This window comes from Galeopterus variegatus, unplaced genomic scaffold (genome assembly GCF_000696425.1).
Source record: "Galeopterus variegatus unplaced genomic scaffold, G_variegatus-3.0.2 Scaffold114, whole genome shotgun sequence".
Classification (NCBI taxonomy): domain Eukaryota; kingdom Metazoa; phylum Chordata; class Mammalia; order Dermoptera; family Cynocephalidae; genus Galeopterus; species Galeopterus variegatus.
The window spans coordinates 497435-516552 of record NW_007726225.1 but is presented as its reverse complement, the minus strand read 5'-3'; the positions used below and the strand labels follow the sequence as shown (position 1 = coordinate 516552).

At 35.9% G+C, this 19118-nt stretch overlaps 1 protein-coding gene across 1 annotated transcript in view; it reads left to right on the top strand.

Annotated features, from left to right (window-relative positions):
• MOXD1 (monooxygenase, DBH-like 1) overlaps positions 1-19118 on the top strand; it is a gene marked incomplete at its 5' end in the record, with an annotated part of 88662 nt that overhangs the window by 66150 nt on the left and 3394 nt on the right. Inside the window, 6 exons of the mRNA XM_008586993.1 lie at positions 1001-1180; positions 1472-1574; positions 5165-5331; positions 6380-6571; positions 8741-8800; positions 13706-13848. Of these exons, the coding sequence (XP_008585215.1) occupies positions 1001-1180; positions 1472-1574; positions 5165-5331; positions 6380-6571; positions 8741-8800; positions 13706-13848 (845 nt within the window). The remainder of the gene's footprint in view (positions 1-1000; positions 1181-1471; positions 1575-5164; positions 5332-6379; positions 6572-8740; positions 8801-13705; positions 13849-19118) is intronic.

The following is a 19118-nucleotide window of genomic DNA, read 5'->3' as shown; positions in this document are numbered from 1 at the left end:
AGCTCTAAGGCAGCTGAATGCCTTGGGATTTAGGAGCAGACCAGGGCTTCTTCAGCAGTTGATTGAAAAATTCAAAGACCCCTATAACTGATGGCCACACCTATAGCCCCGCTAGGCTTAGTATAGAGCTCCCATCTGGTCTAGCTATAGGATCTCTGGGATGTCAGCATATTCTTAGCTCATTCTGAGCTGGTTGCCAGGTTCCTGGACTGAAGTGGGCAAGTGTTATGAAGGGAGCTTACAGAGGGGACAGCGGAACGAGCATGTTCACGAGGATCTTGCTTTCAATGCTATGACCAACTCCACTGCCCATTCTATTTTTATTGGTTTCTAGTTTCCCTCTCCTAATTTGAGCAGTGTCATCGGTGCACATCACTAACAATGATTTTTTTCCCCTTTCTCAATTTCTAGTAATAATATTGTGATTTGAATTTGATCTTAATTACTAATATAAAAGTATCTATCATTGAGCCCTACTTTGAGACCCACACTATTATGCTCAGCCCCATGTACATGTAAAGATGAATGAGGCACTACCACCTGCCGTAGGAATGGGTAAATATAACGTTTTGAGGTGGAAGAGAGGGAGACAGAGAGCTTGTGCCAGTAGCCTTGACTTCCTTTTTCTATGTGGAGAGAAAAAAGAAAGGGAGGAGGAACAAGGGCAAGGTAGGGCCTGGCAGGGAGCAATCGAGTTTTGAAACAGCTGCTCTGCAGAGTGGATAAGGACGAAAGTGAGTGAAAAACAAAACGAGCAGATAAGTAAAGTTCTGTGATTCTTGGAGTCAGTGGTTATCTCATCTTTGTTGTTGCCATTGTCATCATCACCACCACCACTGTCAACATCTGCAGGACACATTATACTTGAACCACATACCGTTTATATAATCGAAGGCAGTCCATTGAAAAACCACTGATCCTTCACGCAAGTCTTGTGCTCATTGTACCATGTGGTGGGTGTTGTATTTGTCTCATCCCCCTCTCATTTGTGTTCGTGTAGGTTGAGCCAGTGATACAGAGAGGCCACGAGAGTCTGGTCCACCACATCCTGCTCTATCAGTGCAGCAGCAGCTTCAACGACAGCGTCGTGGACTCTGGCCATGAGTGCTACCATCCCAACATGCCCGACGCCTTCCTCACCTGCGAGACTGTGGTTTTCGCCTGGGCCATTGGTGGAGAGGTGGGGCTAATGATTCCCGAGATGTGACACAATTAATCGATCATGTTTTCCCCCTGTAAATATGATTCTAATGCTTACAAGTCAAGCTCTGCACACTATCTTTGATATGAGAGTGGCGCATTTCCATTTTCTTAGGAAGAGATTCTGTCCTTAAGTCGTTTTATTTTATCAATTATAGATTAGTGGAATTCCAGAAGGTTGAAATGTCTTTAAGAATGGTTGGTGTTTGAGTGGAGTAGAGTAGAGCACTCCAGAACTTTCACAGGACACGGTCTAATTTTCCATATTTAGGGATTTTCCTATCCAGCTCACGTTGGATTATCCCTCGGCACTCCGTTAGATCCGCTGTATGTGCTCCTGGAAGTCCATTATGACAATCCGACATATGAGGAAGGTGAGTTTATTCTTTATACAGTTAATCTAAGATTTTTAAAAAGTTTTGTTAACTCTTCTCTTTAACAGAGTTGGAACGAAATAGCAGCCAAAGTTAAAAAGAATTAAACTATTCATTTACAGTCCAAATTAGGATATTTTTTAGAGTGAAAGAGGACACTATTCATAATTACACTGGAACAACAGGCGTTAACCAGCACCAAACCACAAAAATGAGCACATGTGGTCACTAATCTTAAAAAAAACATTTGCATGATATTTACCAGGAGGTAAGTAATAGATTTTTTTCTTTTGTGATATAAATTAGGCCCAGATACATGGTGCTTATCGAACATTTTCTTTCTAACTGTACATATGAAAAAGCAACCATTCATCACCCTAAAAAATATTAAGCATTTTGTTGTATGAAAGGCAAGCCATAAATACATTCAAGAAGTATTTATTCAGTGACATTGTGCAGTATGATATCAAAGTAGAGGTGTAAAGATGTACATTTGATTTCTTAGTTCTCTTATGTAATATTTCAAAACCAAAAAATTTATAGATTCAATATAAAATTATCAAAAGAATCAACTCCAAGTGATTCTTTTACATTGATTCACACAATTACTCAGCAAATACTGAACACAAACTATGTGCCGGGTCTGTATTTGAGGATATAATGTGAGTGAAAAACAGACACTGTCTCATCCTCATGGAAATTGTAGTCCAATGAGAAAGAGAAATATCAGTTGATCCAAAGGAGAAGTACCTGACACTATGAGAATATTTAATTTGTGATCTAATCTAGCCAGGCGTGTGTGGTGGGGAGATGTTTCAGGAAGTCTTCCTCGATGAAGCAAACTATTCATGTGGGTGATTAGAAGTACTGGAGGGTTGGGGATAGAATGAAGAAAGATGCTGACACATCTGGAGGTGAAGGCAGAACCAGAGCATCGCAGGGCTTGTAGGCCATATTAAGGATTTTGGTTTTTATCCTAAAAGCAATGGGAAGCAGTTGATGAATTTGGTATAGTAAAGACAAATATCGAGATTTGTATTATGAAAAGACCACTCTTGCTGTTATAGCATGAAAGATGGATTATGAAGAGGGGTGGTGCGATACGGTATTTAAAGAGTGATGTTTCTATAAATGTAAGAGTCACACTATTGTTTATGAGCAAGATGGTAAATTATCTTTTTTTTCCCCTTGGCCTACATTAATTCATATGTAATGCTTTGTCTGAATTTACCTTAATTTTCACCCATATATCATATCCCATATCTGAACCATGAATCTATAAGAACTAAATTTTAATATATTCATAAAACCACATGTTTATAAAATAGCATATTAACAAATTCTAAAGTTTGATTTCCCGTGAAATCATATCTATCTATACAACATAAATAAATTATTATTTGTATAATAATATTAGAAATAATTCTTAAATATTTCTTAAATCACAATTTTTATTTTTCAAAAATTTTCAGTTTTGATTTTCTGTTATCCATAGAATATTCTATATAATGTATAATACTTCTGCAATTAGAAATTCAACATGAACCACTTATTTCTTTTCAAAGCCTTTATTACAAAAGTAAAAGATTTGATTTATTTGCCTTGTTTGTTTTCAATTAAGTTGACTTTCTCATAAAGCTTTAATGTAAACATGGAATGTAAGCTTATTTTCCTAATAGGTTAATAATGTACAATTCAAGATTTTTAGTACTTTATTTTTATTCATATTCATAGCTAGATCAAATTTTACATTATAGTAATTTTACTTTGATAAACATAATATATGAATTTAGATTTCCAGAAAGGTTTTTTTAATTATCATTTTATATTTAATCAATACTTTGTTACTTTGTTTACTTGATGATATTTTAGTGGTCTAAACAGCTATTGCAATTAATGAACCTAACCACAATAAACCCAATCTAACTACGGTAACCCTTCTCTGTTATTTTAGAAATGACAGGTGGATCACAAAATTATAAAATACAAAATTTAATTCTCCAAGATATGTCCAAAGAAAATTCTAGAGTCAGTATAGATGTTCCACATTATCATGTACATTTCTATCTGTAATAACAGTAATAACTGTTATATGTCATGTACGTTTGTATCTGTAATAACAGTAATAATCAGTAATAACATAAAAAGAGAATTGACTTTCATGATTTATTTGTTTAATAACTGATTGAGTCCTGGTCTGTATTATGACCACTAGACACTAGAGATACAGAGATGAAATGACACACTGGCCTCAAGGAGATTTTGGACTAGCTGCCATTTATTGAGCACTTTATTTGTGCCAATTACTGTTAAACACTTTGTGTTTAAGCCTCACATCAACCTTGTAAGGTAGTAGTGTTCCGATTACGGCCATTTTCCAAACTGGGAAACAAACACAGAGGGATTAGGTAACTTGTGCAAGATCACACAGCTCACAAGCAGCAAAACTGGGACTGGAAGGCAGGGTGGTGAGCTCAGAGCCAACGTTCCTAATTGTCACACAGTAATGCTTCCTCACGGGGACCCTGAACATCTGAACAAAGTTGAATCAACAAACTAATTCTAAATTATTCTGTGTTCAAAATAATAAACTCATTGAGCAGAAAAGGAAGCTTGGATTTTTAAGGGCTCTTAAGGAGATTGAGAGATAAGGATTTCCTGGGATAATTATTAGGATACTTAATTATAACAACTTATTGTGCCCTAAAACATTCAAAGTAATGGATTTTTCCTAAATATGTGTGTAATTGTGAATATATGTGAGTGTGTGTGTATGTGAGCGTGAGGCGTGTATAACATAAAATGAGAAATGTTTGGTATAAAGACCTTGGTGTTTAAGAATGATTTGCTATAAAATGAGATGAGAAAGCACACTGAGGAAAAAGGGTCAGTTTGGTACTCACAGGTAAGTCAGCCTCCACCATGGAAGGAAACCAGTTAATTTCAAAGTTAGTGAAACAGATTTATGAAGTGTTTGGGGGTTCATACTCTCCCTCCTATAATAACTATGTCATAGCAAGGAGTGTGTCTTACTCATCTCATCCCCATGACACCTAATATAGTGCTGTTCACATAATAGATTCTAAATTATTTGTTGATTGAATGACTGTTTGTTGAATGAATAAGAAAATGGTGAAAACTATAAAGAAAGAAAGTTAATTTTAGTTTTCTCCATCAGCAGGTAATTTCTAAACCAAGGGTTTTTTTATCTTTAAGTAAATGTTATTGACCTTCACCTCAAAACAATACAAAATAAAACGTTTCTGAGTTATTCTACATTTTAATGAATGACTTTAGAATTTTTATTCTGTCTTCATTTTAGATAATTGTGTAATATATCAGCTAGATAATGCCGACATTTCTCCAATGGCATGCTGTGTGAGTCCACAATAGTTGCCGGCAATTTGGTGACTCATCTTTTAATGCCTGTTGGTGAAGCTGAATGTTGTCTTTTCTTAATTTATGCTTGTATTTCTTTCCCTTGTGAGATCTTCAGGAAAATTAATGAACCCATTTTAGCTGAGCATGAGAACTTTTTTTTTTTTTTTTGAGGATTCAAACTCACTCTTAATTACTTGCTCTTGTTCTAGGCTTAATAGATAATTCTGGACTGAGGTTGTTTCATACAACGGATATAAGGAGATACGATGCCGGGGTGATCGAGGCTGGCCTCTGGGTGAGCCTCTTCCATACTATCCCTCCAGGGATGCCTGAGTTCCGGTCTGAGGGTCACTGCACTCTGGAATGCCTGGAAGAGGTATGCAGAGATTCGATCTGCATGTTCATCAATGCTCTATATTGTGAAACTATATTGCAGAAAATTCCATGCTTGTTTATTATTGATCTTTTCTTGTCAGCACATTGTGAAACCATATTGTAATTTTAGCAGGATCTTCGATTGCCATTTTAATCTTGAAGGCTACAGGAGTAGAATTATGAAGACAAGAGTAATTTGCAGAATGTTTTTCTTCCTACTCCTACCTCCTTTGTTGCACATTGGACACTTTATTTCATCTTTTACAATTCCTACCTTTGTGTGATCTCCTTTTTCTTTCTCTACTTGGTTTTTTATCCATATTTATTTTTTCCATCATTCATTTTCATTTTTTTTTCTCTGCTTTATAGTTTTCTTCCCTTCTTTCACCAAAGAGCAAGAATAACTAATACAAAACTACATATTGGATAAGGGAAAACTATGTATAAATATTAAATAGTGACTGCATTGATAGTTTTCTTAAATGAAAGTATTTCAACATGGATCATATACTCTGAATTATGACAAATTGTGGTACAGAGAGTAAGGCAGACTGGTGAAGTGGAAAGATTATGCTCTTCTGAGTTATTTAGATCATGATTCGTTTCTGTGACATCATTTACTAGCTGTGGGAACACGGGATATTCATTTAATTCCCTTGACACACTTTGGTTTTCTTACCTGGAAAAGTGGGAATACTTTTTCCTTTTTAAAAGTTTAGATTTTCAAGTTACTAACATACTGGAATCTTTTTGCCAGGAACTTTGACTGCCCCTGTACCTCCTAAAAGGAGGAAAAAGAAAGACAGCATTTAGGAATAGTTTGGTAGGTCTTTAGTAAGCGTTAAGTTCCTTTTCTTTTCTCCCAGCAAATGTTGCTTCACAAAGAGAACACTGAAAAAAACCAAATTGTAAATGCCTGGCAGCTCAAGCATTTATTTAAATGGCTTTAGCCTTGCTCCTCAGTAGTCCCTCCAAGTAATGTTTTAACGTGCTCTGTCTGAACACGCGCTCGTTTGGGCTAATCAGGGCTTCCTTGGCCTGCCCCGCAGGCTCTGGGAGCGGAAAAGCCCAGTGGGATCCACGTGTTCGCGGTCCTTCTCCACGCACACCTGGCTGGCAGAGGCATCAGGCTCCGTCATTTTCGCAAAGGGGATGAGATGAAATTACTCGCTTATGATGATGATTTCGACTTCAATTTCCAGGAGTTTCAGTATCTCAAAGAAGAACAAACGATCTTACCAGTAAGCATGTTTTTGTTTTTGTCACTGAATGTTATAAAAATCAGAGACGTGTATCTGCTGAGATGTAGCAAGACAGTCTGCTGGCGAAATGAATTGCTCATCGTATAAATCACCCACCATGGACGTTGCACAACCTAGATGGAATGTGTTTGATCTGTTTTCCAAAATAAAACTCATTTTTCTTACTACTCCCAGGGGTGATTCAAGTTGGGGATTAAAAAAAGAAAAAGGAACCAAAATAACAAAAAACTCAGCTTCTGAACTCTAAATATTACTCTTTTTTTTACTTGACTCCCCAGTTAGCGATCCTTCGGGTGCAATTCTGATAATGGTAAAATCAGAAGTTTCTAAAGGCCACCTCGAAGAGATTGGATATTTTTTAGAAGTTTTATTTCAGGAAAAGTACATGTAAGGATAATTCTTTCATTTGACAAAGACATTTGCATGAACGTAGATAATTTTTCTATGAGGTGTGATCCAGCTTGACACCATACTTGGTGTTATGGTGAAGAGATAGAAGAGAATCTTATGCCTCACAGTAATGAAACCTTTTAAAAAAATTTTTATGATGCTTCGTTTTCTGTAATTTTTTATTCTATGGCCATCAAGCTCAATAGTTTTATTTAAATAATAAGTCTTGGTATTTCATTCCCACTCAATGATTATACATATTACATAGCACATATATGTAACCCAGGGACTAAATACATATATTTTTTATATATATACATACATACCAAATATATATATATATATATATATATATATATATATATATTTAAATATATATATATATATTTAAATGTTTTATTACTTAAAGGGATGAGTATCAGTTTTCTATACAATTTTTTTTTTCCTTTTTGTCTTTTTTCGTGACCGGCAACGGATCGCAACCCTCAGTGTTGCGCCCGTACCGGACCAGGACCGGCAACGGGATCGCAACCCTCGGTGTTGCTCCCACACCTCGCTCAGCCAGTGAGCGGCCGGTCTGTATGTGGGATCTGAACCCTTGGCGGGAGCGCCGCTGCGCTTCCCAAGCGGCGCAATGTAGCAGTGCGCCACCGGGCCGGCCCCCCCTTATTCCACTCTTAAAAGTCAGATTCTTATATTATTTATGAAATGAGAGTAACAGCAATATCTTTCCTACATGATGCTGGGGACAGAGTTAGATGATGCTGGGGACAGAGTTAGATGGGATGAACTAGCCCAATATGATGGGAAAGGTGAAAATGCACAAGAAAGTAAAAAAAAAAAAAAAAGGCAGAAGAAAGTAATGAAGAGGAGTCTTTATTCTAATGACTGTCCCTTATATCCACAGCTTTGGATCTGTACTCTTTTTAGCAATTGTTTAACATACCCTGAGAGTAGAAAGATGGAGTTTGAGGCACAGCACTCTTGTCAAGATTCTTAAGCACTACAGTCTTTTTTATCATGTTCTCTCAGGGCTTTCCAACCAATCTTACTGGTTATCTCAGCACTTCCTAACTGGTGTGCCCTGAATAGGCTATAAATGTGCTGAGAGACTGATCTCTGGGCCCTCTGAGCCGGGGGCAGGGAAGACAGATCCATGAGTAGCTTCATTCATGTACCTAAGTGGGAAGCTGTGAAAACATTATGTTTTCCACGTGTGCTGTAATGTTCAAAAGCTTGGAAAACTCTAGAACAATAAAATACTATTAATTTGCCTCACAATTCTGTTGTAAGGAAATAAAAGACATGACTGATGAGCTTTAAATATAGTCATGTAAATGAAGAGATAATCACAATAATTAGTACCTATGGCTAACGTTTATTGTTTTATCTCTACTAAGGACTAAATAAGTCTTATGTCATTTAATCTCCTCACAACAGCTGTGCAAAGGAAGTGCTATTTTAATCATCATTTTTCAGATGGACAAATTGAGCCCAGGCTGTCCAGTCCCCTTTCCCAGGTCATCTATCTAGAATATTGTGGAGTCTGGCCTGAACACAGAGAACCTTATTTGTTTGTTTGCTTGCTTATTATACTAGCAAACCTAGAATTAAACAGGTCAAAGGTCTTCTCCTGAATCAAATTACTTGATGTATCCATTCATACAGAAAATATTAGCTGTTGGCCTACAAATGTATTCGATGAATAAAACAGCATGAAACTTTAATCTGAAAGCTTTTTTTTTTTTTATGTTTTAGGGAGATAACCTAATTACCGAGTGTCGCTACAACACAAAAGATAGAGCCGGGATGACTTGGGTAAGAAAATTTTTACTATTTTTAAAGTTCATTTATGAAAAGGAAGGAATAAACTTTGATTTTAGAAGAAGAAAAGTAAAAACCATTTCCATTTGGAAACGAAATTTTTGAGAGTCTTGAGCATGAAACATTGTAAAAGGGCAATCAGAGCTGTTTTAGCATTTTATCAGACTTCAGATTAACTAATGATACGATATTTGCAGTGTAATTTATTGACACTTTTGTGAAAATCTATCCTAAGTCTTTTAGTTTTCCTCACCAAATATTATTTATGAAAAGACCTGAGGTCATTAACTGACTGTCCACTTGAGTCTGGATGTAGATAAATCCAGACTTCAAAAGGAAGAATGAAGTACATGATCTAGGGACCTCTGACCAAAAGGAAATCCAGTCCCAGCAGATTTGTTGGGGAGTTCTGCCAAGCATTCAAGAAATAGATAATTTATGCCTTACTCAATCTCTTCCATGGAACACAAAAAGAGAAAACACCTCCTACAAACTCATTTTATGAAGCTGACCTAATCTTAATACCAAAACTTTCTATGGACAATATCAAAGAAGCCAGTAACATGCACCTGATGGAAATATATTTGACAAAGTATTGACAAACCAAATCCTGCATTATTTACAAATCTAATGTTAGAACCAATTTCTGTTTATTGAAGGATTGAAAAATTGATTAAATTAGAAAATATATTAATGTCTTCTACATTACGAGATTAAAGGAAAAAGACTTATAATAACCTCAGTAGGGGCAGAAAAAGTATTTATAAGTTTAAGTCCATCCTGGAATCCGGGGTATCAGTGTAGATATTTAGCAAACCAGAAATAGGAGAGAATTGCCTTAACTGTGTAAAAGTTAGCTATGAAAAATCTATAGCAAATGTTAAACTAAATGAGATACCAGAAGAATTTCTTTAAAATCAGAAAGAATATACCAGAAAAGAAAAAAAAAATGAGAATTAAGGATCAGAAAAGAAGTGAATGAGCAAAACACATAATTCACATATACTGATTTTTCCACATCTAAACCCTCCCCCAAATTGATAACATCTAAAATTAATTGCATTTTAGTGTATAAGAAACTATATGAAGAAAATGCAGTTTAAAATTATAAGTTATATAGAAATAAAATCTAACATTAGATGTGTTTGATCTCTATGGAAAAAATTATAAATCTTTATTGTGAGACATTAAAGAACACCTAAAGAAATTAAGAAATACTATGTGTTCATATATAGAAAGGCTCAGTAAAATAAGGAAAATCCTTCTGTTCAAATTGGTTTATAAATTTAATATAATTCCTGTAAAAAGAAATCATTGAGATTTTGTAATTTGGGGTTTTGGTATCCTAACAAAGAAATCTTCACCTACTCATGGCTGCAAAGATTTTCTCCTACTTTTCATTTTTGTAAAATTTTTTACAGTTTTAGCTTTTGCATGTAGCAAGTTGATTCTGAAATCTACACAGAAGAGCAAAAGGTTAAAAATAGGCAAGACATGACAAAAAAAGAACAAGATGGGAAATAAGCTACTAGATAATGAAGGCTTATTTTAAAGCTGTGGTGATTAATATAGCGTGGTTTGAGTCCAAAGTTTAAACAGTAGAACAGAAGAAAGGTCCCAGAAACAAACTTACAAATCCTATATATGGAAACTTGGGTTTGTGATAGACATAGCATTCATATAAGTGGGAAAGGATGAGCTTTTCATTAAAGGATGCTGGCACAATTGGTTAGCCATATGATTAAAATAAAATGAGTCTTGCATAACACACAAAAGTTAATTCCAGACATATTAAATATTTAATGTGAAGCACAAAATCTTAAAATCAGTGGAAGAAAAATATTTGAATATATCTTCATGATCTTGAAGTAGCTAAGAATTTCTTAAACAAAACAAAAAAAAATACAGACTATATAAAAAAGATAAATAAATACCTTAAAGCTTTTGATTACCAAAAGACACTATTAAGAAAGTAAAAAGACGTATTTTAAACTGAAAAAAAAATTTGCAATACATATATTAACAAAGCATTAGTATCCAGCATATCAAAGAAATTCCATAAACCAGTAGCAGAAGACAAACATACAATAGTGAAAGAGCACAAGACAAAAACATTTCACAGAAATAAAAACCCAAATAGATAATGAACATATGAAAAGATGCTCAATTTCATTTGAAAACAGAGTAAAGCAAATATAAACTAGAGTGAGAAATGTTATATCCACCAGGTTGGCAATATTTAAAATTGTTACTCTAGTGTGCTAAAACTAGATCACTCCTATACTGTAGTAAAGCCACTTTGGGGGAAAATATGACATTATCTAGTAAAGTTGAAGATTCATATATGCTAAGTTCCATTCCTATGTAGATTTAATCTTGGTGTTACTTTTGCAGGATATATTAGAGAAAGGAGATGTGTAAAATATTCATAGTAACATGTAATAACACAGGAAGAAAAAACTGGGAACAAAAATACTCATCAAAGGGAGAACAAATAAGTACGTTATAATATATAATATATAATGAAATAGTATATAGTTACGAAAATTAATGAACTAAAGCTACATATATTAACATGAATGTATCTGTGAAACATAATGTTGATTGAAAAGAGCAAGTTTGCAGCAGAATATAGTAGTATTATATGTATTTTAAAGTTCAAGAATATACAAAATTAAATGATATGTTGTTTAGAGATACACACTTCAATATACTGAATGTAAAGTGTAATGAAAAGCAATAGAAAGCTAACTAAAATATTAAGATAATGATCACCTTTGGCTGGAGTGGGAACAAGAGGAATTAAAGCTGGGCACACAGGGGTAGTCCAGGCACTGGTGTTGGTTTTATTTTTTCTCATGCCATATATATTATTTTTGTTTGTATGAAATATTTTACTAATGACATAATAAATGAGTTATTATTGTAGTTGGTATTTTGTTGCACTGCCTTGATGCCCCCTTTAGGGCCAACACAGATAAACTCCAGCCAGTGGGAATATGACATGGTAAGATCATAGCTTGCAGCTGTGTCCCTCGTTGGAAATTGCCCTTAGTATCAGACCATGACTCACTTAAAGTTACACTCCCTCAGTGCGGCAGCCAGCAGCCAATGACTGGTTGATGTGAGGATACAAAGGCCCAGCTCTCTTCCTACAATTTGGTACAACTATTAATGGCCATCGCAGCTCAAGGTTAGATTAAATATGATATTTACTGAGCCATTAGTTGCAACCTCATTTATAAATCAACTTCTCCCTTTGGCCAATCTTGCCTTACTCATCAAGTGCAAAACATCATGTTTTGCAATTAGTAAAATCATTGCATATTACACGGTGCATTAATTTATAACCATGAATAATATTACTAAGTTTTTACCTTTAATTTTGAAGGATAGACTTGCCAGATAAAGAACTCTCGATTGTTTCTTTTTCCCAGCAGCAACTGAATATATAATTCTAATCCCTTTTTGTTGCATCCATCATTTATGATGAAATGTCAGCTGTCAGTTGTATCATTTTTTGCCTGTGTGATGTGTCGCTTTTCTCTTGCTGCTTACAATATTTTCTCTACGTCTTTGGTTTTCAGCAGTTTTACTATGATGTGTCTAGGTATGAAACTTTTATATTTGTCTTTGGCAGTTGTTGAGCTTCTTGGGACTGTAAGTTAATGTTTTTCACTAAATTTAGAATGATTTCAGATATTATTTCTTCAAATATTCTTTCTTCCTTTTTCTCTCTTCCCTCTCATTCTAAAACTCCAATTACATATATGTTGGAATATTTAATATTGTTTCAGAGATCTCTGACATGTTTTCACTTTTCTTTAGTCTTTTTTTTTCTCTGTTCTTTGGGTGGGATCATTTCTGTTGATTAATCTTCAAGTTCACCGATTCTTTCCTTGGTCATCTCAAATCTGCTGTCGAGCTCATCCCATGAATTTTTTTATTCGGTTTTGGTGTCTCTCAACTATAGAATATTTATTTGTTTTTCTAAAATGCTTTTCATTCTCTGGTGTCACTCCTTGTTTGTTCACTCATTTTTAATATACATGTCTTTAATTACCTAACCATGTTTTTCTTTAACTCTTTGAACATATTTATATCTGCTGTTAAGTCTTTGTCTGCTAAATCCAGAATCTGTATCTTGTCACAATTCATTTCAACTGACTTTATTTCCCCCTCAAGTAGATCATAGTTCCTGGGGTTTTTTTATGTCTTAATAATTTTTGTTTGAAAATTTGACATAGTAGATAACATGTTGTAGCAATTCTGGATTCAGTTCTTCTGAGGGTCTTTGACCTTTTTTTTAAATTTTAGTAGATAATTAATTATCTAGATTCAAAATGTGAACTCTGTCTCCCTTGTGGTATGCAGCTGCTGGTCTTTATACACATGATGACAAGATTATAGAAAATTTAGTTTAAACACCAAAGGTCAAGTGTTCAGATCCCCATACCAGCCAGACGCCAAAAAACAAAACAAAATAGAAAATTCAGTTCGATCAGGCAAGAATTCTGTCAAACTTGTTGATTGGTATCATGTTAACCAAACATCCTCACGATCCTTTGAAATGTACACTGTGATGAGATGTTTACATCATATCAGCAGAACTTTAAGGATGATTAGGTTATTTGAGAAAGGCAAGTTTTAAAGAGATAGAAATAATTTATTAATTTTTAAATGTGTCACTATCTTTTTAAAAGCCAAATTATCATTAAATTAGTACTTTTAGCTTTAATATTTATTAAACTTCAGTATTAGAAGGAACTATATGACATAGGTATTATAGGTGTGTTATATATGTTATTCACTGGAGTGCTTGAGTGTTCTGTCAGAGTAGGTCGAACACATACTTTGTTAAATAAAATACTTTGTTAAATAAAATATCTTCATTTTCAGGGAGGACTAAGCACCAGGAGTGAAATGTGTCTCTCATACCTTCTTTATTACCCAAGAATTAATCTTACTCGATGTGCAAGTATTCCAGACATTATGGAGCAACTTCAATTTATTGGTGTTAAGGAGATCTACAGACCAGTCACGTAAGTAGTAGGTGTTTATCATTGTAGACAATGGGCTTTATTTTCATATTGGATTCATTCCCATGTTATGATATTCTTTTATGTGCTCTTGTGTTTGATCACTTTCAACTGGGGAAACCAGATAAGCTTCTTGATTGCTATGTCTTGGGTCTCCAAGGTTCAGTGATTTGCTAGGAGGACTAAAGGACTCAGCATGTAGCTGTACTCATGGATGTATGTATTGCAGTGAAAGGATACAATGCAGAAAGAACAAAAGGAAAAGGCACATGGGCAAAGTCCAGAGGAAACCTGGTGCAAGCTTCCAAGAGGCCTCTCTCAGTAGAGTCACACAGAATGCACTCCATTCCGCCAGCCTCGAATTATGACAACATGTATGAAGTGTTGTGTACTAGAGAAGCTCATTAGGGACTCAGTGTTCAGGTGGTCACATGGGTGCTTCTCTGCCCTGCAACTACCAAAATTCCAGACTCCTAGAAGGAAAGAAGATGCTCAGCATAAACCACATTGTTTGAACAGTCAGTCTAGGTACAATGAGTCATTTAGAGAAAGTCTTATATCAATACAGTATAGGAAATTGTGTACTATTAAAGTTCTTTGATGCCAGCCAAGGGTCAACCTTGCAAGCAGGCCTTTCTGAGGATAGCAGTCTCAGGGCTGCTGTGTTAACTCTTTCTGCACAATTGCATATCATAGAAACAAGACAAAATAATAAACTTGATAAGATGAAATAATAGATAAGATAAATATTATTCCTGCCCTCTTGAGACTATATTCTAGTGTGGGGAAGAAGTAAAAAACAAGAAAACAAATATAAAATCTTAAATAGTAGTAGATGTTATGAAGACAATTGAAATGGTAAAGGAGGTGTGTGGTTGTTATCAGCAGGGTGGTGAGGGGCTCTCTGGAGAGGTGATATTTGAGCAGAGATCTGCATGATGAGAAGCCAGCTGCTTCAGACTCCCTTAACTCTGATTTTTGTCTCTTTTTGTCATTTCCTGCTTGGAAATCCCACTGCCTGCCTCAGAGTCCAGAAAATGCATCCAGGCAGAAAGCTGGGATTAACAAGGTGTTCAAAACCCTCGTTTGTTTCCTTTCTTTGGAGCAATCATAGCTCTGTGCTGTTTTCCTGTTTAAAATCAGCTACTTCATGTGGATTGTTCAGTTTTGAATTTTTTACAGAAGAGAGTAAAACTGGTGTAAGTTATTCCAACGTGGACAGAAATGGAAACCTGCTAATGAATTTTTGTTTCTTTTACTAGTTTTTGATTACTTCTTCATTTGCTTGATAGAGGGAGAATCTGTGATGTAATTCATTCAGCTGTATGTATGGAGACACTGTTTCTTGGTTAAACCTTCCATCTCTTCCTTCCTCCTCTCCTCCTATTCCCAAGAAAGACACTACCGATAAAACTTCTAAAGCATGGGCCGGCCCGGTGGCGCACTGCTACAGTGCGCCGCTTGAGAGTGTGGCGGTGCTCCCGCCGAGGGTTCGGATCCCACATACAGACCGGCCACTCACTGGCTGAGCAAGGTGTGGGGGCAACACTGAGGGTTGCGACCCCGTTGCCGGTCATGAAAAAAGACAAAAAGGAAAAAAAAAAACTTCTAAAGCAGGAGTGAACTTTCAAGGGAGGTTCAGATAGAAAATGTAACCACAGATAATCTTCTTCCATCTGCTTTTCAATTTATACAGAGCAGGGAGCCAGGTATAAAAATCATTAAACTTTTAAACTTTTCATTGATAAGTCTGAATTTACAAATATGAATTGATTTATTTTTGGTGGAATATGAAAACTTACTCTACCATTGTGTTTTGCAGTAAACTTTGCTACGTTCTTAAAAAATAGCTCAGAGTTTAGATTGAGTTTATCAAGAAAAATTACCCGTCAATATTAAATTACAATATTAACAATTTGTTTTTATCAAGTACAGTGCTATATAAATATTACCTTTTTATTTCTATGTTTATATCGGAAGGCATTTAAACACATCCCAGATGTGCAGAAATGTAACTGTTTCCATTTCTATAACATTTCTAATATTTCTAACTCACCCCTAGTCCCAGTAATAACAGTAGTGCTTGCTACTTTAAGTTTACCTGTTTCTGGTTTAAAGGTTAGTCTTTTTGAGAAAAATACTCAGGATAAACATTCACTTTTTCAAGATTCTCCTCTTTCTTTCTTCTCTGTTTCTCCAGGGGGTAATCTGCAAGCATGGCATAGGATAGGCTAGAAAGGTTAGAGATGACAAGTAGGAAGTTTATTGGCAAAATGTTATTATAAACTAGGGGCCTGAACAGAGGTAGTAGGAGTGGAAAGGAGAATAAATATGAGACAAAGATGCCATCTCAGTGAGGTTGGTGACCACGTCGGCAGGTCACCCAGCCTGTCTCCAACATATGAGCCATTAGGTTTGCCCTTTTCTACATATCTATACTAAATGTTAACAAATGTGACTACACCTCTTCAGCCAGTTTATGCTGTGCAATCTCAATAAATACTAGTTTACTGAATTATAGCAGCAAAACTTTTTAAGATTTCATCTATGTATAATGATTACACAATTCACTCTTACCAGCAAGGCTGTGAGGCTTTTAGTCCACCTAAGCAGCTTAGAAGAGATTCGAGTGCCACCTTGTGGTGTGTTAGGTGATTACAAACTGGTGATTTCCCCCCAGAGTTGATTTTCTCTTTTTCAAATTAGGCACCTTATCTATTTGAAAAGTAAATTTTATTTTTAAAAATTGATTTTAAAATGGTTTCTATTGAATAAAACCTAGCTGTAGCTTTTAGTGCATTTAAAAAGACATTGTATGTGAATATAACAGGCCCCTTTCAAGTCAAGTTTTTGTTTTATACTAATTCTGGATTGTGTCTCTATTCAAGTCATCACAAATGTTTAATTTTAAAATGCTACAGATCTTAGGTCATTGCTAGACATGCTTAATGTAATAATGCTTTTTTTCTTTTTACTCTATTTTTAGAATTTTTAAAAATTTATTATTATTTTTTAATATTATAAGATGCTGTGGAGCACTTAGGGGGAAGGGGAAGGGGAGGGAAAAGCAGGTGGGGAGGAGCTGGCCCACAGCTGCTTCCTTCACTGGCTTGGTTGCAGAGGGCAGGGTTGTGTGGCTGAGGCCCTCGAGCCCCCTCCCAACCCTGTCTCCAGAGCATGGGGGGCTTATGGTCCTGCTTGGTTTTATAGGTGTTCTTTGGTGGTGTTAGACCTTTCCTGGTTAATAGCAGAACTTTCTCTCTGATCTGTGGGTATTTTGTTTTTTCTTTCAGTTCTGTACTGGATTTTAGCTACCCCCACCACTTAAACTCTGCACTGTAACTAATTTGTTGTCCTTTGCTTACTTCTAAAATGGGGGAACTTCCTGTGGGGACCAGTACTTGAGCTCTGTGGTTGAGCAAAATTGCTGCTTTGCTGCTGATTCCCTGGGGGAGGCTTTTTGTGCAGCTCAAGTATTAATGGTTGACTTTGTAGTACTTCTGGGTCTCATGAGATACAGCACACCTGGGTTATGTAGAAACTCTGGTCTGGGCCTGAGTCTTTCCAACAAATTGCACCCCCTGCAGTTCTGTATTCCTGACCAGTCTCCACTGAGTGGTCCTGTGCTGATTGGGGGGCAGATCAGCTGTCTTTGATGTCCTTGTCCTGGTGGGCCCATCTCCTTCACCGCCCATGCTGCAAACACTTCCCATGGGACGGGCCACGCACCTGTCCCTTACGATGACTCACCAGCCTCTGCATGGCTCCTTTTTCTGTTGTTGTGGCTTCTCACTCCTATGTAGGTTCACGGGAACCCTATTAGTGGTCTTGCTGGCCTGGGGGCCATCAAGACCCTCTTCTGCCCTGTTGCCTCCAAGCAACTCCATCCGAAGAGCACAGCTGCAGCTTTTGCTGACTCCTGCTCTATGTGCTCAGCAGCTCCAGCCTTGAAGCATTCAGGGCTCAAAACAGTCAGAGTAGTTCTTTCTTTCTCTCATCATGGTTTCTCCCGCCTTCATGAACTCTGTAGGTCTCTCCTCCTCTTCCCCTGAGCTCTAGCAGCCCCAGCTTGGCTGTCATTGTTCTTTAATAGTTGTATATTGGTCAATTGTGGGAGAGGGTGATATTGGGGACTGTCTATTCTGCTGTCTTGATTTGAAGCCTGTAGTAATGTTTAATGATGCTGATTTCTCTTGCTTTTTAGTACCTATTTCAAACTCAACAAAGATATATTGATTTAATTAAAGGAAAAAGGAAGTTGAGACTAAAAATGTAAAGATCTTCATATATTATACATTTTTTCTCATTGTTTCACTTATTATACATGGAGGAAATAATTTAAATTTAGACATTAAAAATTTATCTTCATAACTATACAAAATTAATACTATTTCATTTGCTTAAAAAATAATATTCAGGGTGCCTAAGTAAGTTATGTGTGTATGTGTGTGTGTGTGAGAGAGAGAGAGTAATGACGTAAATAAAGACACATGAAGATAAAATATTTAAAATATAGATTCCTCAGCAGGAGGTTAATTATTTGGTAATTACTGGAAGTCACTGGGACATCTTCTTGGGGTATCATGGAAGCCAAATACTTACTAGTCACCCATGATCATCTCCTGTAAGGTCCATAGATTAGTTAATGTAAATTTTTGTGATGTGCCAACACTTTCCTTTTTTCAGGAATCAATAATATAAAACTTGTATTTAATGAAAGATATCACCTGAATAGTATCTTTTTAAACCGGTTGTATCATTCTTCTGTGATTCTTCTGTGATTTCTTTTTTCTTTCTTGGACATTTAACATATTTTTTTATTGAAACATAATTGATTATACATATTTGTGAGGTATAAAACTGAATGTCAATACCTGTGTACAACGTGATAGTGGAGTCAGGATAATTAGCGTACTTGTCACTACAAAATGTAGTCATTTCTTTTGTTGAGGATGTTCGATCTCCTCTCTTCTAGTCATTTGATAGCATATATAGTAAGTTACTATTAGTTACAGGTGCCTAGCTTAACTGTCTATCAGCAGAATCTAGTTTCTGTTTTTCCTAATTAGCTGTTTTGTGTCCATTAACCCATTTCTTGCTGCCCCCCTTTCCGCTTCCCCTTTCCTGACTCTAGCAACCACAGTTCTGTTTTTGCCTTTTGAAAGTGTGATGTATTATGATTCTTCCTTCCTTCCTTCCTTCCTTCCTTCCTTCCTTCCTTCCTTCCTTCCTTCCTTCCTTCCTTCCTTCCTTCCTTCCTTCCTTCCTTCCTT